This window comes from Bicyclus anynana, chromosome 20, assembly GCF_947172395.1.
Source record: "Bicyclus anynana chromosome 20, ilBicAnyn1.1, whole genome shotgun sequence".
Lineage (NCBI taxonomy): Eukaryota > Metazoa > Arthropoda > Insecta > Lepidoptera > Nymphalidae > Bicyclus > Bicyclus anynana.
In genome coordinates, this window is record NC_069102.1 from 3,060,824 (window position 1) to 3,088,637 (window position 27,814).

Genomic DNA, 27,814 nt, shown 5'->3' on the forward strand with positions numbered 1-27,814 from the left:
ATATCTTGTCGCGAACCCCCTGCCGTCGAATGGCGAACCCCTAGGGGTTTGCGTACCCCACTTTGAGAAACCCTGTTATAGAGGATTTAAAGCTTCTGACGCTGCTCCAATATGGGATTTTAATGATAATTAACGGAACTGATGGCTTACCGTGCTCTTCGAAGCACTAAAAATATCTGAGAAGTGGCCCACTGACTTGTACGTAATATCTTCCGCGTCAATGGCTAATCTCAAAATGAGATTGAGGGACGTGTCCAAAACTTTGTTATGAGCACATTATTATTATTGGTAAGATCTTATAAATCTTAGCTTCTAAGCTATCGCTCAAACCGTCTTTACACGCTTTATATTAGCTTCACTTGTAACTATATAGGTAAGCAAATCTTGGAATCACAATTTGACCTACTTTCCGGTCTTCGAAATTTTGCACACGCTCTGAGTTCTGATGACAATACATGACTAGCTAAGAAACGTCATTTACAAATCCAATATGAGGCCGCCATATTGGATTTGTAAATGACGTTTCTTAGCTAGGCATGTCCCAATCACTTGTAACTATAGAGGTAAGCAAATCTTGGAATCTTAATTTGATCCACTTCCCGGTGTTCGATTAGGATGAAATTTTGCACACGCTCTGAGCTCTGATGACTAGCTAAGTCATTACAAATCCAATATGGCGGACTGGCTGTTTGAAATCCACCCCCATGATATGGGTATCAAATGAAAGGGTTTGCTGTCAGAAATACGAAAATAATAGTCACATTACTTAAATTCAATATTTGTAATTTTTAGTGCGTGCTCAAACCGTGTTTTTTAAACTATTTAAAGTTATTATTTCATGTGAAGCCTACTTAAATTCTTTGGTACGTGTTATATAAGGCGAAGTGGCTGCAGAAAAGAGGTTCGCGTGTCCATGGGATGATGTCCCGCGGCGAGCGGCAATCACTTGCGAATATATCGAGTGGTTAAGAGCCCGCTTAACTTGGAATTGTTTCTTTACCGTCTTTTTACCGTGTTGGCCCAGTGGTGAGCCTTTACGGTGTATGTCCTGCGTTCAAATCCAGTCGAGCTATATGGGAGATGGGTGTTTCTTTCTTCAGAAGTTCTGAGTAAGTGAGAGCCTGAAATAGGAAAGTTAAACTCTCCTAGCCTCAGAGAGAACGGTAAGCCGTTTCGTTCATGTCACTTAATTAACAACTGATTGTCATAATTAGATTAAAAGTTACTAGGAGCATAGCAAATTTCAGGTTTTATTAAATGACGTAGGTCTGGCCATTACAGGCTCTCTAGACACACACTTTTAACTAGGGTAGGCGCTATACGTACAAATTGTAAAATTCCTTCTATAAAGGTTCTCAATGCGTCTTCGAGGTAGGCAGTACGTTGTTGCATCTATAAATTGCATGCATATAGCTCTTAGACGATTCGTCGATCAGTTTCAGGTCAAAAGTACTATACAGTAGCAAACTATGTTTTGCTTGATGTGAGTTTCGAATTTGCCTCTATCTCTCTTTGTCTAACATGATACTATAGAATAAAAAAGGTAGAGGTGGATTCGAAACTCGCACTTATACAAAACGTTACAGAATAGTACTGCAGTAGTAACTAACGATGTTTTGTATAACTCGCAAGTGATTCGAATTCACCTCTATCTTTCTTATTCTATAGTATCGTGCTAGACAGGATAAATTCGAAATTCGCTCTAGCGAGTTATAATGCATCGTTACAGAATAGCTCTGCTGTTGGTCGAAGATTGGCATAGAAAATTGCTTATCTTGAACTATGCCTTAAGAAGATTGCTCAAGAAAATTCTTCGTCTCTTTCCGTCCGTATTCCGTCGGTGGTCGCATAAATAGTTAATTTACTTGAGTACCTACTTCGTTGATAATTTTATCACGAACGGATTATTACTTGATGATTATAGCTTTACCAAGGTTGGCTCGTTCAATTTGTATGATGATGTGGATAAATTATAATTGAAGATTGCAGTTGTTTGTTTTACTTGATTTTCTGAATTATTTTACCTGAAATTCTTTAAAATATAAAATTCGTTTAATAATCGTAAGTATGTGAAATCCGTAAAATGTAATATATTTTCATTGAAAGACAAAAATCCCAATACAAAATGTGCTTAGTAATATACACTAGTCAAAACTTACCATATTAATTAGCCTAGGAAACTACATATCATACATATCAACTAACATCAATAATGAACTTAATTCCAGCCCCTGCATTCTGTAAAGTTACAGCGTTGTGACATCGCTCATTTCCATAGCAAATACGTTGTTAGTGACACTTTCTTTCTAAAATTCAAATTCTGCTAAAACTTGTTATAGGCGAATATTACATCGACGAGTTTAAAATAGCGGAATCACATCCCAGATGTCCAAACAGGTTACAAAGATCGTAAATCTTTTTCTATTCGTGCCGTGGTAAACAGATAAACAATACGATAAAATTAGATATAATTAATATTATCTCTGATAATGGGTTGACATCACAAGCGAATTTAAAGGGCAAAACACAATAATTATTGAATGCCTATTTAGGTCTTACAATTCCCAACTAGAATATTACCGAGAAACCCTCAAGTGCCAGACCTTGATAAACCTTGAGCGAAGTCCCGGACTTGTGACCGATGGGTGTAGGGTTAAGGATATAATTTAAAACTAGTTAACACTACTTCTTCGCTCAAGTTGTCTCCTTGCCTAGCCAAAGGCTAAATCCCACCAGAACAGCCGTTCTAATATAGAGCTAAGTCATTCTATATAGCCGAACACAAGCTCTGAGACTATATTATCCTAACAGTTATGTATTTTGTTTTCAGGTATGTAAGCCAGATATAGACTGCACACTGGCGGACAACAAATGGCGATACATCGAACATTTCAAATGCCTCGGCACTGAGAGCAAGCTGATGAAGGAGATGCGACTCTCCTTCCCAAGTGGACACTCCTCCTTCTCCGCTTACACCATGTTTTATTTTGCGGTGAGTAAAACATAATTACGTAAAGTACGTAATCGACATCTGCCTCCGAATCCGGAGGGTATGGGTTCGAATCCGGTCCGAGGAGTGCACCTTTTCATTTATGTGCATTTTAAGAAATTAAATATCACATGTCTCAACCGGTTAAGGAAACCTGTGTGAAGTCTGGCAATCCGCATTGGGCTAGCGCGGTGGACTATTTGGGCTAGCCCCTCTCATTCTGAGAGGAGATTCAAGCTCAGCAGTGAATATGGGTTGATAATACGTCATCAACCCACATTCGGCTCACTGCTGAGCTCGAGTCTCCTTTCAGAATGAGAGGGGTTAGGCCAATAGTCCACAACGCTGGCCCAATGCGGATTGGCAGACTTCACACACGCAGAGAGTTAAGATAATTCTCTGGTATGCAGGTTTCCTCACGATATTTTCCTTCACCGATTGAGACACGTGATATTTAATTTCTTAAAATGCACACAACTGAAAAGTTGGAGGTGCATGTCCCGGACCGGATTCGAACCCACACCCTCCGGAATCGGAGGCAGAGGTCATATCCACTGAGCTATCACGGCTCGATAATGCACGGGCTGATAATGATGAAACATAATTAATCTACTGCATATAATGCCGCCAAAAAGGCTTGACATGTTCGCTAAGAGTGTACATTGTAGTGCAATTTCAATATATAACAAACTACCAGATATCTATAAGATTGACAATGTAAATAGTTTCAAGATTAAGGTTTCTAAAATGCTTATGGATAAATGCTTCTATAACTTAAATGAGTATTTAAATTACAAATTTTAATGATATTCTTTTTTTTTATTATTGACGTATGATAAATATTTTAACATAATTTTAATTGACATGTGTGTTTGACATAATTTTAATTGACATTTTAACATTTAATTGGTAATAATTACTTAACTTAGCACTAAATTTAACATGGTTTAATAATTTTGACAGTATATATTATGACTATTATTCTATTTTATCTGTCACAGTAGTTTTGAGTTAAATTTGTCATAATCATTGAATCATAAAATGTTAAATTGTATAAGCTATTACATATGTTTTCTTTTTTATCTGTTTGCTTTTAAATTAGGATTATACATAGTCTATTTAAATTTTTCATACACCAAATTATTATAGTAGAGAGTATCAGGGTCTTATTATATTTAAATAATCTTTGTAAACCTGCTTTCTGATGAATAAATGAATTATTATTATTATTATTATTATTTGCATTGGTTCCCAAACTTGATTGGGCTCCGCTAACTAACAAAATCTGCTCAACTTGGACCTACCGCATCTCACGCCCGTTTTAAATCTTGCCGGATCTGACATATTGTCCCCCATAGCTCTACACCATATCGAAGTATGTATCGCTTCAATACACACCCAACCTGCCACCCATTTACGGTGTATACATTACATGGGTTATAGTTTTCTCGGTCGAGATAATTGTTGAAAAACTTTGTAAAAAAGGCTATTAGTTTCCGCTGTAAAAAGTAGGTAATGAGAATCAGATCTGTTGAAGCGAACACAGACAATAAGTTGTTTATCAATCCTACTAATATTATAAACGCGAAAGTTTGTATGCATGTTTGTTTGGATGTTTGGTACTCTTTAACGCCGCAATTACTAAACCGATTTGGCTGAAATTTAAAACAAAGATGGATAATACTCTAGATTGACATATAGGAAAAATCCGTGGTTCCCGCGGGATTTGTGAAAAACTGAATTCCGCTAGTTAGATTATATTTTATAAACTAGCGGACACGTGCAACTTCGTTAGTGTGAAATTCAGTTTTCACAAATCCCGCGAAAACCATGGATTTTTCCGGGAAAACAGCACGATATATGTTGCATAATACCTGAGAAAGTCCCATTTATATTAGTTAAAACGTTCCAAAAATTATTCCAGACAACCAAACAGACATACTTACAAAAAAAGCTTGATTGTGTTTTATTATCGTGTAAGTAATAATTAAGAAAACTTAGTTATTTTGAAATTGCAGACAGACTCTTCAATTTTATTTTTATGTATTGATTTTGTTCATCACTGTCCAACCTCGCCACCCCGAATTGGAGAATGAGCTCTATATGGTTTGTTTTTTATAATAATAAAAAACAAACCATATAGAGCTCAATATGTCTCTTCATTAATATCAATTAATGAAGAGACATATTTGGCGTGTATTTAACACTTGTAAAAGAATGTCAAGTTGAATGAAAAAGTTTTATCATTCAATAATTTTTATCTATACCATAAGAGGACTAACGCATAGTTAGTAATAAAGAAACTTTCCCCGTTATTTCAGTTCTATCTACAGAAACGGTTCACGTGGCGCGGCTCGAAGCTATTGCGTCACGGTATCCAGTTCCTGCTGATCATGATGGCCTGGTACACGGTGATGACTCGGGTGTCCGATTATAAGCATCATTGGAGCGACGTGATGGCTGGGTTCAGTATTGGGCTGCTTTATGCTATTATCATTGTGAGTACATTTCTTATCATTTAGAAACTCCTACATCTTTATGGTTGCCTGGTACCTGGTCCCTAATTATTATAAGCATCATTGGACTGCTTTATGCTATTATCATTGTGATCACAGCGCATTTAGTAACTAATACATCTTTATGGTTTCCTGGTACATGATACCTGGAATACAAGCATAATTGAAGCGAATGAGCAGGTTGAGGTCAGTAATCGGACCGCTCTAAGAGTATTATTATTGTGAGTACATTTCTTGTCATTTAGAAACTCCTGTAACGTTATAATTGCCTGGTACCTTGATACCTCATTACAAGCATCAATATTATACAAGCAAGCAGCAAGCAAGCTAGTAAAGTGAAAACTTATACATATGTGTCACACACGAGAACAAAGTGTTTTGCTTCTTGCACCTTTGAATCCCTCACAAAGCTCAGGATTCAAACTCAGCACTCACAGCAAAAACGCACTTTGCTCTCTTGTAGAACAAATAACTATTTACGTGCTGACTTATATATATACTGATCAAACACATTTTCAGTCATAAACAGTATCTACTCTCAGAGGATTACTCAGTAGAATGAAGCCAAAGTGTCATTTATTTTATTGATATACTAGCTGACACAGCGCGGTTTCACCCGCGTGGTTCCCTTTCCCGTAGAAATATGGGGATAATATATAGCCTATATCAGGGTAGGCGAATCTTTATGCATCAACGTGCCATTTTTTCTAAAAAATGTTTAATGGGGTCATTGGCGTGCCATCAAATAATTTTGACTTTCTGATTATTTGGAGAATAACAATAATAAATACTATCAAAACTCTTTATGAAATAAAGTAAACAAAAGAGGTACATTTTGGAATGTTTTTATTACACGCATAAATTAAATTATTGTAAAATTAGTGTGGCTTCTGTTGCTGCAGGTTAGATGACAAATAATTTATGTCAAATACCTACTTTACACATGTTTTATGATCGGCGACGTGCCCAAAATATTGTGTCGCGTGCCATCAATGGCACGCGTGCCATTGGTTCGCCTACCCTGGCCTATATCCTTCCTCGATAAATGGGCTATCTAACACTGAAAAAAATTTTCAAATCGGACCAGTAGTTCCTGAGATTAACGCGTTCAATCAAACAAACAAACTCTTCAGCTTTATAATATTAGTATAGATATCAATTTCTCCACAGTTCACATTCGTGTCCGGACTCCGCAAAACACCACGACGGCAGTCTGCCAACCACCACGACAGCGAGTTGACCACCAACGGCAACACCCGGTCGGCCAACCCTGCCGCTTGGCCTGTCTGACACTCTCCCGACTCGCACAGCTCTCTGAGCGAGGAGGAGCCATGACCCCCGAACGTGTCATGGATCTCCCATGAGTATATGGACTTGTGAATGCGCACGCAGTTTACAGTTTATGTGTAAGAGAAGCTGTGCGTTTGGTGGATCTCTTATGACTCGGACTTGATAAGTAAGCAGTTTTCAGTTTATTTATAAGGGCCCCCTAACGTATCGTGGTTCTACCAAGAGTATATGGACTTGTGAATGTATAAACAGTTTCCTCTTTATATTTAAAGATATGATAACAGAACTGTACCTTGTTTTTGTATGGTATCGAACCGACTTCTCGTAAAACCACTTCAGACGACGGTATAAAAATTAAATAAGTACATTGCGATATTATCAATGTTTTATTATTTCATGTATATCAGGTTCCGCAAAGTACTCCCTGCTACAAGATCCTGGTAGTTAGAGAACTTGGTTGATGATACCATGAAGAAAAAGTGGTAAAAGTTATTGTGCAACTTTAAGTAAGCCTAAGTTAGGCTTATCCTAACTATGAAATAATTACCTTGGAAATTCAAACTCATAAGCATACAGGAGTATATATACAGGGTGTCCAGTTATTACGGGACATCCTCTTTATAGGAAAATTTTTCTCGAGAACTATGGAATAAAAAGGTTGTCTATGATACCCTAGAATAAAAATCTGTATTTATATGATATTGGGGCTGGTGCATTTTCAATTAGGTATTAGGTATATTAAACAATAACAATATATGTTTTTAATTAAAGTTAATAAATGAAATAGAATATAGATGATTTCATTTATCAATTTTAATTGAAAACACAATTTATAAATAGATATTTAATAAATAAGTAAGTTGTTTCTGCTAGAACATAACTTATTCAATGTCAATTAATTAAGATATTTGTAATTAGTAATTTGCTTGAAACATAGAGCAATAAAAGATCATGGATATGGTGTAAATTGAAAGTATTTACTGTAGTCAATTGTTGTATATATCAGAATGTAAATTAAAAAAAAATTAAATTATACTAAAAAATTACATCTAAAAGATATATTATAAATTAATTAAAATATATGAAATATGAACACATTGGTGCAAAATAATAAATGTAGAAATCTCCCATAATCATTGCATATATCAGCATCGTTTTGTATCTTATAATATGCGTAGGTACGCAAATAGTGTACATGAATGAATTAGTTTTCCGTTTTAGGCAAAATACGAAACTATGCAGATATATGTGATTCAAGTTTAATATTTGACTGTATGTACATAATAAAACTGTTACCGCAGAATTATAAATATTTAAGTAAAAATTAGGAGGCTAGAACTAAATTTTAGTCTGTATGTGTGTTACAAAGCTATTTAAATGACACACAAATTATTTATCTCTAATTTTTTCTCTATATTTCTACCCACGTTTTGAATATTTTTTTACATAAACTTTTGCAGAGAGCAAAATAATAATGTAAAAAGCCCTTTACACTCTCCAACTTTCTTTCTAATAGTCGTTCAATCGATCTGCGTGGCCGACAACGCAATTCCACAGATTATCGTTCAAAAAGTCTCTGCAAAAGTTTATGAAAAATAATAGTGTAAAAAGCCCTTTACACTGTCCAACTTTCTTTCTAATAGTTGTTCAATCGATCTGCGTGGCTGATAACGCGTTTCCATAAATTATAGTTCAAGAAGTCTCTGCAAAAGTTAAAAAATAATAGTGTAAAAAGCCCTTTACACTGTCCGACTTTCTTTCTAATAGTTGTTCAATCGCTCTGCGTGGCCGATAACGCGTTTCCAAAGATTATTGTTCAAGAAGTCTCTGCAAAAGTTAAAAAAATAATAGTGTAAAAAGCCCTTTACATTCTCCAACTTTCTTTCTAATAGTTGTTGAATTGATCTGCGTGGCTGATAACGCGTTTCCACAGATTATTGTTCCAGAAGTCTCTACAAAGTGTAAAAAGCCCTTTACACTGTCCAACTTTCTTTCTAATAGTTGTTTAGTCGATCTGCGTGGCCGATAACGCGTTTCCACAGATTATTGTTCGAACACGAGTCTTCCATGCTGATGCACTTTTCATATTAAGTCAATTTGTCGGCTTGTCACGTCTAAATTGCTTGTATGACAACTTTATGAGGCACCCTTAGTACGTATTTGAGAATGCCCGCAACCGTACAGGCGTTATCGAGTATCGATTTAGTATAATGTGGACCTTAATAGCCTTGTTATAGAGTCGTATATCTGTCGTACTTATATACATCGACTTCCTTACAGTGAAATGCAAGCTGTAATAATACAACTAAACTTGAATCTTAGTTTAAGTGCAATAAGGTCTATTTTATGCAAACGTTGCAGTGACTCGAATCGATTGTAAGTGCGAATATCTAACTTATTCTTGCAGGTACCAATGTAATAGATTTTTTTTTGTATACACGCAATTTTAAGTCTTATATAATAGAAGTTATAGCATATTATTCTAAGTTTGCAACATGAATTTCAATGTCCATTTTGCTAATGCAGTGAAGTAAGTACCTAGTTAAGCCATTTATACACACGAGATGCATTTTTATTAATCTTCCATAAATCACAGTAGACCTTCACACATTTTCAACACCAATAATTATTATTAATAAAATATAGCCCTTATGTTATTTAAATAGAGTTGTAATTTGGATGCAACATAAATAACAAACGATGATATAATATGTCGCATTACTATTTACGACTTTATGTGCCTGGAATAAAGTTGATATTTACTTGGGTTTACTTACGGGAAGTTTTACCAAATTATAGCGCGACTAGTGTGCTCCATAGATATCTAAATAACAAGGCAATAGAAATGGCGGGTACGTGTGTGCCGTCGTACAAAATAAATGTTCGTCTTTCAATTAGCAATTATTCTGTTCTAGACACACAGACAAAGATTACCACAAAGAGTTATAACTCTACCAGAATTGTACATACTACGTCTATAATGGAGAAAATTAGAAAAGCTTTCTCAAAAGTAGACAACAGATTGGTTCGAAACAAACAAAAAATAAATTAACGCTGACTCAAGTCGATATCTTGATTCAAGTCGATTGATTGATCGACTTTGAATGTCCAAAGGATTTTAATCATTCGTTCGTAAAACTCAATTTTCAAAGTTCACTTTTTTAAGTTTGTGGAAAATTTATTAGATCTTAAACGAGGCGTTATCGTCGTTATCCAGCTATATTTTTTGTCTATAAACTCGCTTAAACCACATAGGTGCAGCATGGTATACATCTATGGCTGCTTGTAAGTTACACAGAAAATGTTACGCTTTATGGCTTATACATATATACGTACAGATAGTATAATGAAATGCTCATTCGCTAAAAAAATTTAATTACCTTTTATGGTTCAGGAGATACAGCAAAAACTAAAAATCAGAAAGCTTAAAAAATATTTTATTTTAATTTATTTATTTATTATTTATATATTAAATTTAATCACACTTAAGCTTATATCTAAGTAGCGTACACATACATACACAACTAAAATAAGTTATTTAAAAAAAATCTATTGAGTTTCCTTCCTACTAAATACTCTTCTGAGATTTGGCATCTATGTTCTACGCTATTGTCCTTGACACTACTGTACAAATATTTTAAAAAAATCTAAGTCCTGTCTACTTATTGTTTATTCTAGCTTACAGTACGTTTATTTATTAAAAATATTTATTTGATTATTAAAATATTCAGTTTTAGTAGATAGTACAATTAATTACTTTAAGTGTTTTTTTATTATTATTATTATTATTTTAACAAGCATTTTACCGTAACGAATTTGAGTGCATTTTTACTCATTTTTTTTACATAAATAGAAATAAAAGGCACTTTTATTTATTATTAGATTAGATATAGATGAAATACCCAGAGTCCAAGACCGGGTTGTATTTTTATTCTGTGATATATGTAGAGGTGTAAATAAAAATATTGCAGTTGTTTGTGTAACTTGAATTATTGACAGTTTAAAATTTTATTATCGTGCAAGTTTTTTGTAAATAATAGGAAATTTTCAAAATTATTAGCAATTTAAATGGTAATGGGTAACTTTGCTTTGCAATTAAATTTTACCAGGGTATCTAAGCTTTGTATTCTGTTTAAATAATAAAATTGGTATTTATTTTGTTGTAGTATGTTGTATTTTGTGGCTATAACATTTTTTTTTAATTTCCCCATGCGGGAAAGGCAAAGGTCTGTGACCTCATTACACTTCATATACCTTTAATCATTTTTTTGAATACTACGAAATACTTGTGCTCTTATTTTTATTTATAACAGTTTTTTACAATTGAAGCAGTTCTTTGTTGCTAGTCTTTTGGTATGTTTAAAAAACATAAAACATTGCAAAGCAACTTTACCGTGTTAATTAGTAAATTGCCTATACTATTTAATGATTATTGTGGCTGGTTTTATGATATTAAAATTTTACGGAATTCAAATTTAAGAATTGTCATTATAGACTTATAGTGATTTAGTTAGCACAGCGAAAAATGTTTCGAAATATAATTGACAGTTTTTTCAGGAATTTATGTTAATAATTAAAAGCTTTAAAAAATATTTCTCTTTGTTCTTTTGTATAAATTATAGTATAGTCATTAGGTATTATACTATATTTTAAAACGTTTAGAAGTAGTATGAATAATTGTTTCTCAGTACATTTTATGAAGTTAAATGATTTTTTTGTTTATATGTATAGAACATAAGCTATTCTATGTACAACTTATACAATGCACCTAAATTATTTTAATGAGTATTTTAATAAGTAATGTTGATTTCAATATGCACTGCCTAGCACTAGTTTATATTTTGGCAGCTATTTAATTTTAATGTTTGAAAATGTACATAGTTTTATCTCTGATGCATAATAAACACGTTCTAAGTTAATTTTTTTTTATTTCATAATTTATACATCCAATCACACTTAAAGCTGTAATTAATACGATTTAAAAAAATATAAACGAAAATAGTATGGGCGGTTATTTAACAAAAGGTTGTGAAACCGAACCTGAATATTTTAAAATCAGTATTTTTTTAAATAAAGAACAACTTGTCACTAACGCCATCTAGCATAGCGGTGTAATAAGTCTTAAAAAGCTGTTTGCATCATGATTTCTTCACCCGTACATAGATGGCGCTTTTCAAATTCAAATGTATGTAATGCAATTTTGTCATTATGCCTTTAGAATACAGTTGCTATTAGACTACCCCGTTTTCAAAGTTAAGTTTACAGTCCAATATGGTACGATTATTTGAAGAATGATAATACTGTAGGACTTGAATCCTTATGTCCTTAATTTAAGGACTATCAGTAACTGTACCTTTGTCTCATTTCGCACAGCTGTCCAAGTTTACGATAAAACACCCACGTATGTTTGTCTTTTGCGAATACCTACAAATAACGAACATATTACTCGTGTAAATGTCAAAATATGGTATTGTTTTTCATTATAACATGAAATTCGTCATTTAGTAAACTATTATTTTAATGGCAGAGAGTCTTTTTCATGGCTTAATGACGACAACGATGACTAACGACCCCACTCAAGATTACCTTTTTTATCAGCGATTCTTTATCATTCTGATTTCGCTGCGCTCGCGAATCGGTCATGTTGGTTTTTAGTGTTGAAAATTTACATTTGTAATGATACTCGTTTTCAAATGGTGTTGCAAGTTGAACTGAACTTGTTTAGTGAATAAATGAAAGTCCTGTGCAATAAACGGTGACGCTGGATCGTTGGTTAGCAAAGATGGCTTTCGACAGGTTAATACTGAAGATTGTATTGGACTTCCTGGTTTTGGCATGTGGTGAGTAAAGATACTGATCTGTAATTAATAATACTGTTACTTGTTAAGGTACTAGCGGACGCCCGCGACTTCGTCCGCCCTTAGACCTCCTTAATCCGGCCGTCTTGCAAAATCCGTTCTTAATGGATGTCTACTAACTGTAAACTACCTCTAATGTGTAAAATAATCCTCCAAAAATGTCAGGATTAATGACCTTTTTTTCATTTATACATCATTATTAATATTTATTGTTGCGGTATGTTAGTGGTTTTGTTTATATTTGTAGTGATGTAAATAGGAAGGATATGTTTAGCTAATGTTTGTTTATGAATCCTCTCACGGTTTTATTTGCATAGTTCACATTCCCGTGGGAATTAGGGGGTAAAATTGTGCATTACTCGCTGATAATGTGGCTTTCCATTGTAGAAGGATTTTTTTTAATCGGTCCAGTAGTTACAGACCCCATAAGAAAGAAACAAAAAATCATCGTATTAATTAATATCTTGCCTCTTTAAAATGTTAGTCTTGATGGAAATGTAGTAAGGGGGAAGAAAGGATTGATAAGAATGGAAGAACGAGGTAGCTATGCAAGTATCGTTGCAAATGGATTTTCAACCTACCCCTACCAGAACCTACATCACGTCATCACGTCATCAACCCATATTGCTCACTGCTGAGCTCGAGTCTCCTTTCAGAATGAGAGGGGTTAGGCCAATAGTCCACCACGCTAGCCCAATGAGGATTTGCAGACTTCACACTCGCAGAGAATTAAGATAATTCTCAGGTATGCAGGTTTCCTCACGATGTTTTCCTTCATCGATTGAGACACGCTCAGACTAATTAGATAAAGACCTGCCTCGCAAGACATTATTTTTCTGTCAACACTGTCTCTAAAGAATCGATGTTTCATAGTTTAAAATCGTGTCCGTCGGTAAAAAACCTCCGTAAAAATACCTTTTTATGTAGTTATATGGTGTAAAAAACGAACAAAAACTGCTAGTTTAGTTTAAAATATGTATGAAATCTAAGCTAGTTTTCCTTAGAAAATGGCAGAAAATTTTGCTCGTGAATTTGGGTGCGATACTAGTCCTTATGTATTTGGTCTGAGGAGACACGTGATATTTAATTTCTTACCTACATACCCTACCAAAATATCGATCTCTGTCTGCAGAACGATTAGGGATGTTCCTATGTTGCCAAAATTTCAGCCATCATAAAATGAAGTATGTCTGGACATAGCATGCTCTTATTCCACTACTTTCAATTATGAATGAGCACGTACTTAATCCAATGAAATTGTTTCATTGTTTTAGACCACCTAGTTACTTGCGTTATCTAGTTAGGTAGGTAGGTACCACTCGACAAGATAATATGATCCTTCGTTGTTTATTTACCTTGTTTATTTATCTGCAGTAATATAAATATGGGATCACTTTAATTTTTTTGCTTAATCCGAAAACAAAGTTCATTTAATCATACAATATTTATAATAATAATATAATAATAATATAATAATAATCGTTTATTTCTTGTTAAAACTGTATATTACTAAGAAATAAACGATTATTATTATATTATTATTATTATTATATTTACTCGTAATGGCCTATCTTATTGTACTCTTTTGATATTTCTGCATCTCTGTCTAATCTCTGACAACTGCCTTATTGATCCCGTGGTTAGCTTTTTTTTTTTTACAAGTTAGCCCTTGACTACAATCTCACCTGATGGTAAGTGATGATGTAATCTAAGATGGAAGCGGGCTAACTTGTTAGGAGGAGGATGAAAATCACACTCCTTTCGGTTTCTACACGACATCGTACCGGAACGCTAAATCGCTTGGCGGTACGTCTTTGCCGGTAGGGTGGTAACGGCCGAAGCCTCCCACCAGCTAAACCTGGACCAATTAAGAAAACCTCAATCGGCCCAGCCGGGGATCGAACCCAGGACCTCCGTTATTAAATCCACCGCGCATACCACTGCGCCACGGAGGCCGTCAAAAAGCTGACTCGGTTACGCATAATGAGGTCCAGGGTTTGTACCTCGGTGAACACAAAGCTGTCAGTCCTGCGCCTGACCGTTTAGGTTAGGGTTTGACCACTTCTCGATAAAAAAAGCGTCGTGTTTTAAAAACGCTGTCGTGTGAACCTGGGAATGCATTTCTTGTATTTGAACGTTGTTTTAACGCCCGTTAAAAAAATTCTCTTGCCTAATCAATGCCAAACCATTGAGATTGGTTATCCCATTTAATTATAAAAGATGAAGCAACGCACACTTGTGCATTATACCATCCTTTTTAATGTATGCAGTATGCACCGGTATGAGTTCATTATCAACCTATATTCGGCTCACTGCTGAGTTCGAGTCTCCTCTCAGAATGAGAGGGGTTAGGCCAATAGTCCACCAAGCTGGCAGACTTCAAACACGCAGAGAATTAAGAAAATTCTCTGGTATGCAGGTTTCCTCACGATGTTTTCCTTCACCGTTTGAGACGCGTGATATTTAATTTCTTAAAATGCACACAACTGAAAAGTTGGAGGTGCATGCCCTAACCGGATTCGAACCCACACCCTCCGGAATCGTAGGCAGAGGTCATATCCACTAGGCTATCACGGCTCTCTATGAGTAGACCCACAAAAATGGGTGTTTTATATAAATTTTATGAGTGTTTATGTACAGTTTCATCAGTTTTTTAGCACACATGCAACTAGCTACGCTTACGAGGCTAGATGACGATTTTTCATCATCATCATCACCATCATATCAGCCGATGGAGTCCACTGCAAGACATAGGCGTTTTGTAGGGGCTTCCAAACATCACAATCCTGTGATGTTTCCAAACATCAAAATGCCGCCTGCATCCAGCAAATCCCTGCGACTCGTTTGATGACGATTTGTGGATTAATATTTAATTTTATCATTATTTATGTTTACGACAAAATACTATTAGTATAGTGTGGAAGTGGCCTTATATAATTGACCTAGTGTCAACAAATACGGAAATGGCAGAAACATTAAAGTAAATATACCGTGTAATTGCAGCGGTCAGATGACTATTCCGATATAAAAGATGTTGTTTTGTTTCACCTATTCGATTTCCTATTTACTTGACTACTGAGAGATGATGTCAAATACCTTGAGGTTGTTTTTTTTTTGTTGTTTAGTTATCTGTATCTATCTATACTTATAATAAAACTGGTTGAATTCTATACATTCATTCGCAATTTGAGAAGGTAATAAGAATTTTGACTTTTTATTTTAAAATGAGAAGGGGGTGAAATAGGGGTTGAAAGTTTGTATGGAAAGTCCTTCATTTTTAGAGTTACAGTTTTATAAATTTGTTCATAAATCATAAAAAAAAATACGAAATATCATGTAAATCAAAAATTTTTTAAATTCAATGGTGAAATAGGGCTTAAAAGTTTAATGAAGCATGGCAATCCACTTGGTATGTTTGTTGCCTCATAACTTCGTCATTTCTTAACCAATTTTGAGTATATATCCAGGTTGGTCCCATTTAATTTGAATTTAAAAAGTTATAGTGTGGGACTATAGGCAATTTAGTTAGGTAAGTATTTTCATTTTAACACAAAATTACTTAATCGATTTTCATTAATAGGCTTTCGTTCACTATGAGAACACACTAAAAACAGAAAAATTAAATCTTTTTAACAAAAAAATTCAATTCACTTCAAAACCACAAAAATAAACTAAAAAGCGAAAAATAACATCGTATGTACGTTCTGATCACTTTCAAGACGGTGCCTACACAGAGATGCATTAACTCAAGCCGTTTAATGATTTAAACGGCTTGAGTTAATGCATCTAAAGTTTAAGGATTTTCAGACGGATCTTTCCCGTGGTTCTTTCAGAAACGGCTTTAATTAATACGCCACTGGCTTGGCACTTGGCACGTACACTTTGTTATTAGGTGGTATCTTCCAAGAACGTGCACTACCGACACACCTCATCTGTTCCTTGTTCGTCTCATTCATCTAATAATAATTATCTAATTAAATATAAATTGTGACATATATTTTCTCCACCAAATTATTATCATTTAATACATTGTAAAGTATTTTCTACTACTACTTGAATTATAGTGTATATACTATATACTACTTATATATATATATTGACGGCCGCGTGGCGCAGTGGGTAGTGACCCTGCTTTCTGCATCCATGGTCGTGGGTTCGATTCCCACAACTGGAAAATATTTGTGTGATGAGCATATGGGTGTTTTCCAGTGTCTGTGTGTATTTATACATTATATAAGTATTTATATGTAGTATATAAATGTATATGAATATTATAATATCAACTATCTTAGCACCCATGACACAAGCTACTCTGTATGCTTACTTTGGGGCTAGATAGTGATGTGTATTGTTTAAGTATATTATAAAAAAAAAAAAAAATACTATAACACGGTTAATATACCTAGCTATATTTTATCATTATTGTAAATTAAACAATCCAGACAAAGAAGGTTAAGTGGTCGTCGACACTTTCATACTTAATCTATACATTCTACAAGGAAAACGAATAGGCTTTTGACGGCCTCCGTGGCGCAGTGGTATGCGCGCTGGATTTACAAGACGGAGGTCCTAGGTTCGATCCCCGTCTGAGCCGATTGAGGTTTTCTTAATTCAGGTCTGGCTGTTGGGAGGCTTCGGACGTGGCTAGTTACCCTACCGATAAAGACGTACCGTCAAGCAATTTAGCGTTCCGGTATGATGTCGTGTAGAAACCGTAAGGGGTGTGGATTTTCATCCTCCACCTAACAAGCTATCCTGCTTCCATCTTAGATTGCATCAGGTGAGATTGTATGTCAAGGGGTAAAGAATGAAAAAATAAAAAATCTCCGCAGATGAGATCTGCAGTACTACTAGTCTGGACCTTTGGAACCTGCTAGCTGCTGGCTAGCTGATAGTAAGCGATGATGCAGGCTATGGTAGAACATGCCTATTCACTCTTGACTAAACTCCCAAACTTACTTACCTCCCAAAGCCATTATCAAAACTCCATAGTTGCCTATATAGTAGGAGCATGGGCTGACAAACAAGACTTTTATAAAAATTAGGCTTACGACCTTTCGGGCGCAATTGCCAGTACTGTGCTTCGCAACAGACAGGCCCTGGGTTCGATTCCAAACCACGGATCAGTTTTATACTTTCTAAATTGGCTCTGGTCTGATCTGGTATGCGTGGGCTGCGGCTATACGTAATGTATAGCCACAGCTATTATTATTAATTATTATTTATTATTTATTTGCTTATGGGCAAAGAAGTACCGCCAAGCAATTTAGCGTTCCGTTACGAAGCCACATAGAAACCGTCAGAGGTAAGGATCGAACTTATACCTCTTCCAACTAAGCCAGTTTCCCTCTTAGAATGCACCGTCACTTATCATCAGGTGAGTTCGCAGTCAAGGACTGACTTGTCATTGAATAAAAAAAAATATAAAAGGAAGGTCTGACTATCTCAGGCTCTAAGACCAAAACTAATTACTAATTAGTTAAGCATATTATCATATTGATTATAAGAAAAAGTAATGAGTAACTTCATATTATCATTTAGTACAAGTGACTCAAATCTTAATTCATGACCTCATCAACACTATCGATTGGCGAACTTAGGTATGTATATCTACATTATCAAGGAGATAATACATTCTTTTGTTATCAAATACTATTTGTAGACTTACTATTTAGACAAGGCTTACGAGATAAATTAATTAACCACTGTGCAAATTCTTTAATCTTTACCAATAGGTCACAGACGAATCAAAAGCGACCAATCGAAAATTCATTTAAAATCTTTTTTTTATTTTATTCTTTTACAAGTTAGCCCATGACTACAATCTCACCTGATGTAAGTGTAGTAAGTGATGATGCAGTCTAAGATGGAAGCGGGCTAACTTGAGGAAGAAAATCCACACCCCTTTCGGTTTCTACACGGCACGGTACCGCTAAATCGCTTGGCGGTACGTCTTTGCCGGTAGGGTGGTAACTAGCCACGGCCGAAGCCCCCCACCAGCCAGACCAGGACCAATTAAGAAAATCTCAATCGACCCAGTCGGGGATCGAACCCAGGACCTCCGTTTTGTAAATTCCACTGCGCCACGGAGGCCGTCAAAAATCTTATAAGTATAATCGTATAGGTAGAAATAATAGCTATTAAAAAATACAAGCCGAACGTAGAACCTCCTTTTTGGAAGTCGGTTTAAAATAAAACTGGTTAAGTGCGTGTCGGGCCCCACGCAGTGTAAGGTTCAATATGCCGATTTGGAATGATGTTTAATTAGTCGACTACTCTTTCAACTCCTAAATTCAAACAAACTTTCAAAAAGTACTTTCTGTGACTTCCAAGTACTCTTTAATATACCACAATTTATCAAAATTGTATTTTCACAATTTATGAAAATGTAACAGATTGACAGATCATGTTACGGGTAGATTTTGAATTTTTGTTTTGCAGGTTTTGCACTACTTTTGCATTTCTGTAAGGTGTCGAGTAGCCTAAATCTTAACGTAAATTTTGTTACTTTCTTGCTTCATCACAAACTCGCAGACGCCTGCGACTAAGTTTGCGCTAAATTCTGTTTTGTACAACTCCCTCGGGAACCATGGATAGGTAGCGTAAATTTTGCTCCGAGGTACACTTATCTCTTTAACACATTTAAATCGGATTTAAAACAGACTTACAAAGTAACTTTCGAATTTATGGTATTATTACGGAAGTATGGATGACAAAGACAAAAGTGTGACAGCTAGCGTTAACTTTAGCGTTATTTATGTTCTATGGAGTAAGCTATTTGAAGCCTATCACATGGTGGTGGACCTTAATATAGGAGTAAAGTGAACATTTATTATGTATTCTTTCAGTATCGATACCTCTGCTAGTAATACATTTGGTGGCGGAGCCCTACCACCGGGGGTACTTCGACGACGACGTGAGTCTGATGTTGCCGTACAAGCCGCAGACGGTGTCGGAAGGCCTGCTGGCAGGCGTCGGGTTTGCTGTAATGGTTGTCACGGTAAGCATTCTCTTCGACTAGCGGACGCCGGCGAGCTCGTCCGCGTGAAAATCAGTTTTTCACAAATCCCGCAGGAACCAAGATTTTTTGGGGAATGCAACGTCTATAATACGGTGTTCATTATGTAGTGAGAATTCATAGTCGTTGTGGGAGCGCCCACAGGGGATCGGGCCCCCTGAGTGTCGAATTTAAACTCTATGTGTTTGAGAATTCGACACTCAACGAGTGAATGGAACTTTGAATTCCATTGTTAGATGCTTTTATTAATGCTGTTTTCGAAGTAGGCATTTTTTACGAGTAGGCTAAGGAGTACGCTCTTGGCATACCTTTTTTCTAAACATAAAATTCCTTTTCTGAAAGAGGCTTCGTCCTGATAAAATTGTAGTAAAAGAACTATATTAATATCATTCTCACTACCTAAAGAACACCCCTATGTATCACTTACCATTAGGTGAGATAGCAGCCAAGGGCTAACTTGACTTGTTTTCGAGGAATTGGGTTCTTCAGATCATTCTAGTTGCAGTAGTCGAAGTTACCAATTTATTGTAATCTAACTATTATACTGGCATGCGTGATGCACTTAATCAAATAATCATAATTATCCCAAAAATGCCTTACATCATTTTGCAAAAGAGCTGATACTTTGAAACCGCTGGACCGATATTAACCAAACATAGCTAAGAGCCACCGCAAAGAAATTGGCTTTCTAATGAATGACACGACATTAAAATCGGTTCATCCGTTTGAGAGCTACGAAGACACAAACAAACATCGACGTTCAACTTATAACACCTCTCTTTGCGTCGTGGGTTAAAAATAAAAAATAATTACGACCACGAAGTGAAGTGAAACGTATGTTGAGAGCTAATGCTGTTCCATCAAACATTTATCAATGTTATCTGCGATAATAGTCAATCCAATTTGCTGATAATAGCTAATTGCAGAGTATCTGGTAACTGGTAGTCATTTACTAACTTGACCGTTATAGAAGTCGTCACTGATGTATACTAATACTTAGTGAGCATATACATTAAAATTATAATCAGATACACGAAAGTCTTGGAAAAGGAAAAACCCAGTCTCCATACAAACGCGGGCTCAAAAAATTCAAATGATACAAAGCTGAAAAATGACAATGATGACGTAATCTCCTTTCAGATAATAATAGTGGAGGTAGTGCGGAACAAGCAAGGCAAGGGTATCGGGGACAAGTTCCTATCCGGGAACCTGGTCCCAGGTTGGCTGTGGGAGAGCTACACGTCCATCGGGATCTTCACATTCGGTGCGGCGTGTCAGCAGTTGACTGTCAACTCGGCCAAATACGTCATTGGCAGGTTGAGACCGCATTTCTTTGACGTAAGTTGACTTCAACGGTTAAGGCGTTAGTTTCCTTTTTGACAATGTGTTAGGATACTTCTTTTGTGTTTTTCTTGTGATAATGTTACCTACAACATAGCAATCGAGCTCGTCTGTTTATGGGACAAGGGATCTCCTAAACTATAAATCCATCGAATTTTGGACTTCTTTTTATAATGCTAGGAGTGAGTAAAATTGTCCAAATTCGAAAAGCCAGCTCTGCGCCATGGCGTCCGGCCTTCGAACCTTTGACTTGTTTTTTTAATAATTTAACTGCTTTGCAATGAACTACACATATTTTTAGAAACTCCATCAATTTGTCCAGGATTATTAGATTCTGTCCTGATGAACCATCTGGGGAGTATACTAACCCTATCAAGTACAAAAACAATTTTCCAAATCTGCCTAAGCGTTTTCGACTAATGGTTTTTTTAAAGTCGTTTTAAATAATTATATCCTTCCTCCCTTACTTTAACCCTACACACATCGTTCACAAGTGCGTGACTCCACTCAAGGTTCTTTGCCATTCTAGGGTCTTATTTTTTACAGTTTGATTTGTTAATTAAGTTGTCCTGACAAGTGTTGTGAATCATAACCATTTGTTCGACATTAGTTTTCTTATATTTGTAATAACTTTTGAGTCCTATAATATATTTTATTTTAATTTCCAGTTGTGCCAGCCGGTGCCAACCAACTCAACGTCTTCCAACACGATGGGCTACTACCAGGACTTCACGTGTGTGGGAGTGAATGCTGACGCGGCGCGTATGAAGGACATGCGACTGTCCTTCCCCAGCGCGCACTCCAGTTTTGCCATGTACACCGCTGTGTTCTTCATTGTAAGTCAAAAAGTATCTACTAAACAAAAAAAATCGGTTGTCTGTAAAGTCGGTTTACTGACGATAGTTAACGTGACAACGTCATAAGAAAATACTGATGAAATGGTTGTATTTTTCAAAAAAAATGTTCGTTTTTCTAAGAAATCTTTAAAGACCAGAATATACTTTATTTCTTGTAAAAAAAGTTGGCAACCCTAGAGCGAGGGAACGACGCATGACGTCATCTTTTATCGAGTGTGCAGTCACCATCGAATTATAAGACGTTGTCACGCCAAAAAACCTAAAAATAACTTTAAATGTGTGCTACCCTGTATGTGCAAGTAATTGAATCCCCTCGCTTAGAATCTTTCGCTTCTTCGGCACTCAATACGCGCACACGCCGTGAAAATTTTACTACTTATCATAACAAATAACTATTTCACCCAACTTTCAACCCAATTCTATTACAATGCACTAATAAGGTACTCAATACGATTACGATCTAACCTACTTTTGTGGCTAATTAGTAATAAATATTATAGCCTCGTAAGAAGGTTAGGTACCCGAGTACTAGAAACTGATAACGTCTTTAAAGCTGACTTTCTTACTTTGTTCATATTAAGGCAGCACTTGACACTAATACACTTTTGTTTGTTTTTCCTCGTTTTTTCTCGTAAACAAGTACTTACCTACTAAATAAACTGCCGTTGCCATCACATTAGTATGGCGGTATGGCTACAGAAAACATGGTATGGCTAAAATAGCTAAAGAACACTTGAACTTTGAATTTTTGGGCTCCTAAAAACAGGTTTAAAATCGATACCTACAGTTCTTCAGCGATTGTACAGCGATTGAAGCGTCCTGAATGCTTAAGGAGATGGTGCCTTTCTATCGCTTGTTTCGCGCTCTCACTTGCACGTTTGGATCAGGCAGAGTGCGTGTAGCCGGTGTCCATCGACTTATAAAACGTTATCACGTCAAAAATGTGCTCTATATGGTGTCTCCATCGCTGATATTCACTCAATTGTCTTTTTCCAGTTATTCATCCAAGTGAAGGGCAAGTGGCGCGGATCCAAGCTACTACGTCACGGCATCCAGTTCGCAGTGCTGATCGGCGCGTGGTACGTGGGGCTGTCGCGCGTGGTCGACCACATGCACCACTGGAGCGACGTGGCCGTCGGCTTCGCTGTCGGCGCTCTGTGCGGCGTTGTTGTGGTGAGAGATTGAAGTCAAGCTGACAGTTCGCAGTGCTGATCGGCGCGTGGTACGTGGGGCTGTCGCGCGTGGTCGACCACATGCACCACTGGAGCGACGTGGCCGTCGGCTTCGCTGTCGGCGCTCTGTGCGGCGTTGTTGTGGTGAGAGATTGAAGTCAAGCTGACAGTGAAGCAGTGCTGATCGGCGCGCGGTACGTGGGGCTGTCGCGCGTGGTCGACCACATGCACCACTGGAGCGACGTGGCCGTCGGCTTCGCTGTCGGCGCTCTGTGCGGCGTTGTTGTGGTGAGAGATTGAAGTCAAGCTGACAGTGAAGCAGTGCTGATCGGCGCGTGGTACGTGGGGCTGTCGCGCGTGGTCGACCACATGCACCACTGGAGCGACGTGGCCGTCGGCTTCGCTGTCGGCGCTCTGTGCGGCGTTGTTGTGGTGAGAGATTGAAGTCAAGCTGACAGTGAAGCAGTGCTGATCGGCGCGCGGTACGTGGGGCTGTCGCGCGTGGTCGACCACATGCACCACTGGAGCGACGTGGCCGTCGGCTTCGCTGTCGGCGCTCTGTGCGGCGTTGTTGTGGTGAGAGATTGAAGTCAAGCTGACAGTGAAGCAGTGCTGATCGGCGCGTGGTACGTGGGGCTGTCGCGCGTGGTCGACCACATGCACCACTGGAGCGACGTGGCCGTCGGCTTCGCTGTCGGCGCTCTGTGCGGCGTTGTTGTGGTGAGAGATTGAAGTCAAGCTGACAGTGAAGCAGTGCTGATCGGCGCGTGGTACGTGGGGCTGTCGCGCGTGGTCGACCACATGCACCACTGGAGCGACGTGGCCGTCGGCTTCGCTGTCGGCGCTCTGTGCGGCGTTGTTGTGGTGAGAGATTGAAGTCAAGCTGACAGTGAAGCAGTGCTGATCGGCGCGTGGTACGTGGGGCTGTCGCGCGTGGTCGACCACATGCACCACTGGAGCGACGTGGCCGTCGGCTTCGCTGTCGGCGCTCTGTGCGGCGTTGTTGTGGTGAGAGATTGAAGTCAAGCTGACACTGAAGCAGTGCTGATCGGCGCGCGGTACGTGGGGCTGTCGCGCGTGGTCGACCACATGCACCACTGGAGCGACGTGGCCGTCGGCTTCGCTGTCGGCGCTCTGTGCGGCGTTGTTGTGGTGAGAGATTGAAGTCAAGCTGACAGTGAAGCAGTGCTGATCGGCGCGCGGTACGTGGGGCTGTCGCGCGTGGTCGACCACATGCACCACTGGAGCGACGTGGCCGTCGGATTCGCTGTCGGCGCTCTGTGCGGCGTTGTTGTGGTGAGAGATTGAAGTCAAGCTGACAGTGAAGCAGTGCTGATCGGCGCGCGGTACGTGGGGCTGTCGCGCGTGGTCGACCACATGCACCACTGGAGCGACGTGGCCGTCGGATTCGCTGTCGGCGCTCTGTGCGGCGTTGTTGTGGTGAGAGATTGAAGTCAAGCTGACAGTGAAGCAGTGCTGATCGGCGCGCGGTACGTGGGGCTGTCGCGCGTGGTCGACCACATGCACCACTGGAGCGACGTGGCCGTCGGCTTCGCTGTCGGCGCTCTGTGCGGCGTTGTTGTGGTGAGAGATTGAAGTCAAGCTGACAGTGAAGCAGTGCTGATCGGCGCGCGGTACGTGGGGCTGTCGCGCGTGGTCGACCACATGCACCACTGGAGCGACGTGGCCGTCGGATTCGCTGTCGGCGCTCTGTGCGGCGTTGTTGTGGTGAGAGATTGAAGTCAAGCTGACAGTGAAGCAGTGCTGATCGGCGCGCGGTACGTGGGGCTGTCGCGCGTGGTCGACCACATGCACCACTGGAGCGACGTGGCCGTCAGCTTCGCTGTCGGCGCTCTGTGCGGCGTTGTTGTGGTGAGAGATTGAAGTCAAGCTGACAGTGAAGCAGTGCTGATCGGCGCGCGGTACGTGGGGCTGTCGCGCGTGGTCGACCACATGCACCACTGGAGCGACGTGGCCGTCGGATTCGCTGTCGGCGCTCTGTGCGGCGTTGTTGTGGTGAGAGATTGAAGTCAAGCTGACAGTGAAGGAGTGCTGATCGGCGCGCGGTACGTGGGGCTGTCGCGCGTGGTCGACCACATGCACCACTGGAGCGACGTGGCCGTCGGCTTCGCTGTCGGCGCTCTGTGCGGCGTTGTTGTGGTGAGAGATTGAAGTCAAGCTGACAGTGAAGCAGTGCTGATCGGCGCGCGGTACGTGGGGCTGTCGCGCGTGGTCGACCACATGCACCACTGGAGCGACGTGGCCGTCGGATTCGCTGTCGGCGCTCTGTGCGGCGTTGTTGTGGTGAGAGATTGAAGTCAAGCTGACAGTGAAGCAGTGCTGATCGGCGCGCGGTACGTGGGGCTGTCGCGCGTGGTCGACCACATGCACCACTGGAGCGACGTGGCCGTCGGCTTCGCTGTCGGCGCTCTGTGCGGCGTTGTTGTGGTGAGAGATTGAAGTCAAGCTGACAGTGAAGCAGTGCTGATCGGCGCGCGGTACGTGGGGCTGTCGCGCGTGGTCGACCACATGCACCACTGGAGCGACGTGGCCGTCGGATTCGCTGTCGGCGCTCTGTGCGGCGTTGTTGTGGTGAGAGATTGAAGTCAAGCTGACAGTGAAGCAGTGCTGATCGGCGCGCGGTACGTGGGGCTGTCGCGCGTGGTCGACCACATGCACCACTGGAGCGACGTGGCCGTCGGCTTCGCTGTCGGCGCTCTGTGCGGCGTTGTTGTGGTGAGAGATTGAAGTCAAGCTGACAGTGAAGCAGTGCTGATCGGCGCGCGGTACGTGGGGCTGTCGCGCGTGGTCGACCACATGCACCACTGGAGCGACGTGGCCGTCGGCTTCGCTGTCGGCGCTCTGTGCGGCGTTGTTGTGGTGAGAGATTGAAGTCAAGCTGACAGTGAAGCAGTGCTGATCGGCGCGCGGTACGTGGGGCTGTCGCGCGTGGTCGACCACATGCACCACTGGAGCGACGTGGCCGTCGGCTTCGCTGTCGGCGCTCTGTGCGGCGTTGTTGTGGTGAGAGATTGAAGTCAAGCTGACAGTGAAGCAGTGCTGATCGGCGCGTGGTACGTGGGGCTGTCGCGCGTGGTCGACCACATGCACCACTGGAGCGACGTGGCCGTCGGCTTCGCTGTCGGCGCTCTGTGCGGCGTTGTTGTGGTGAGAGATTGAAGTCAAGCTGACAGTGAAGCAGTGCTGATCGGCGCGCGGTACGTGGGGCTGTCGCGCGTGGTCGACCACATGCACCACTGGAGCGACGTGGCCGTCGGCTTCGCTGTCGGCGCTCTGTGCGGCGTTGTTGTGGTGAGAGATTGAAGTCAAGCTGACAGTGAAGCAGTGCTGATCGGCGCGCGGTACGTGGGGCTGTCGCGCGTGGTCGACCACATGCACCACTGGAGCGACGTGGCCGTCGGCTTCGCTGTCGGCGCTCTGTGCGGCGTTGTTGTGGTGAGAGATTGAAGTCAAGCTGACAGTGAAGCAGTGCTGATCGGGGCGTGATAACGTTGTTTTGAAATTCTGGGGGTTTGATTAGAGAAAGTGTTTCCTTTACCTCGTGTATTTAAGGTTTCTTTCCGTGAAAAGTTGGTTTAATATGCATACATATGGGCCCGATGGACACGGTTCCTTATTCCGGTTTACCTTATTAGGTATCTATGGAACCGGGTCCATCGGGTTTTGCTTAAAAAAATAAAACATTAGTTCCATTGGTTCTTCGAAATAAGAAATTGGTCAAAAACCACTTTCTTATTATGTCATCGCTTAACTTCCTAGTGGTCAATGTGGATGAACCAACAGAACCGGTGGGCGAATCCCTATCCTGCAAAGCATCATCCTGGCACGGTTGTCCCGTGGTTCGGCTGAACTATTTTCAATACTCCTACCTGCCCGCCTTTTCAGTAGGGAGTCACTGATGATTTCCGCCCTTGGAAAGCGCCTTATACGTTTAACTTTATTATTTCCCTCCATCAATTAAGGTCACCACTAACCTACCTTATTAGTCATGTAACTTCCGTACCCAGATACTTATATTTTAATGAAAATAGTAATCAGAGAAATGATTTATCTCGTGTTAAGGCAAAAGAAGGTATCTAATATGTTTCTCATTTATTTTCAGTTTATCTTCGTGTTGAAACCAAAGAAATACGGACCACCTGTGCCGTGGGAGACCGCGCAAGCTGAAATATTGCCGAGACCCGTACTTTCGCGATGACCAGAAGGATTTACTAGTTTTTTTTTAATACTTAGATCAATGATGTTAGAAGAAAAAGAGGTAGATAGGTTACATAAACCACATTCAATGTTTACAACAGAGGGGTTAGACTAATCCACCACGCTGGCCCAATGCCGCAATAGCAGACTTCACACACGCAGAATTAAGAAAATTCTCTGGTATGCAGGTTTCTTCACGATGATTTTCCGTTCACCTTTAAAATACGTGATAGTTAAATTCTAATGAGTATTAAAATAAGTATTAACTACTTAGGTAAAATTAAACTCCATTCGTAGAACGGAAGTGACATACACTTTTTTATAAAGGAAGCAGATTTGATTATTATTATTGTTAAAATACCTCCATAAGGTGTTTTTTTAATTAAAAACAAATTAATTTGCTTGTGACTAACTCATTATCATCATTATCAACCGATGGACGTCCATTGCTGGACATAGGCCTCTTGTATGTACTTCCAACCACAACGGTCTCGAGTCGCCAGCATCCAACGGCTCCGTGCAACCCGCTTGATATCCTCGGTCCACCTAGTGGGG

General features: G+C 39.5%; 2 protein-coding genes and 1 long non-coding RNA gene across 3 annotated transcripts in view; all 3 read left to right on the forward strand.

The window, feature by feature from the left end:
• LOC112052781 (putative phosphatidate phosphatase) overlaps positions 1-11,714 on the forward strand; it is a 115,982-nt gene extending 104,268 nt beyond the window's left edge. Inside the window, exons 4-6 of the mRNA XM_024092002.2 lie at positions 2,831-2,992; positions 5,311-5,487; positions 6,676-11,714. Of these exons, the coding sequence (XP_023947770.1) occupies positions 2,831-2,992; positions 5,311-5,487; positions 6,676-6,795 (459 nt within the window). The 3' untranslated portion in view covers positions 6,796-11,714. The remainder of the gene's footprint in view (positions 1-2,830; positions 2,993-5,310; positions 5,488-6,675) is intronic.
• The window catches only part of LOC128199236 (uncharacterized), a 245,669-nt gene that overhangs the window by 117,954 nt on the left and 99,901 nt on the right, over positions 1-27,814 (forward strand). The window lies entirely within an intron of this gene.
• On the forward strand, positions 12,183-27,352 carry LOC112052782 (putative phosphatidate phosphatase). The gene is made up of 6 exons (XM_052887895.1): positions 12,183-12,635; positions 19,502-19,653; positions 20,812-21,009; positions 21,681-21,848; positions 22,866-23,042; positions 27,165-27,352. The coding sequence occupies exons 1-6, from the start codon at positions 12,578-12,580 to the stop codon at positions 27,258-27,260; spliced, it is 849 nt and encodes a 282-aa protein (XP_052743855.1). The 5' UTR covers positions 12,183-12,577; the 3' UTR covers positions 27,261-27,352.

Coding starts and splice junctions, on each gene's coding strand:
- LOC112052782 (XM_052887895.1), top strand. CDS start 12,578: ATGGCTTTCGACAGGTTAATACTGAAGATTGTATTGGACTTCCTGGTT. Junction 19,654..20,811: donor TTGCTGTAATGGTTGTCACG/GTAAGCATTCTC, acceptor ATCTCCTTTCAG/ATAATAATAGTGGAGGTAGT. Junction 23,043..27,164: donor CTCTGTGCGGCGTTGTTGTG/GTGAGAGATTGA, acceptor ATTTATTTTCAG/TTTATCTTCGTGTTGAAACC.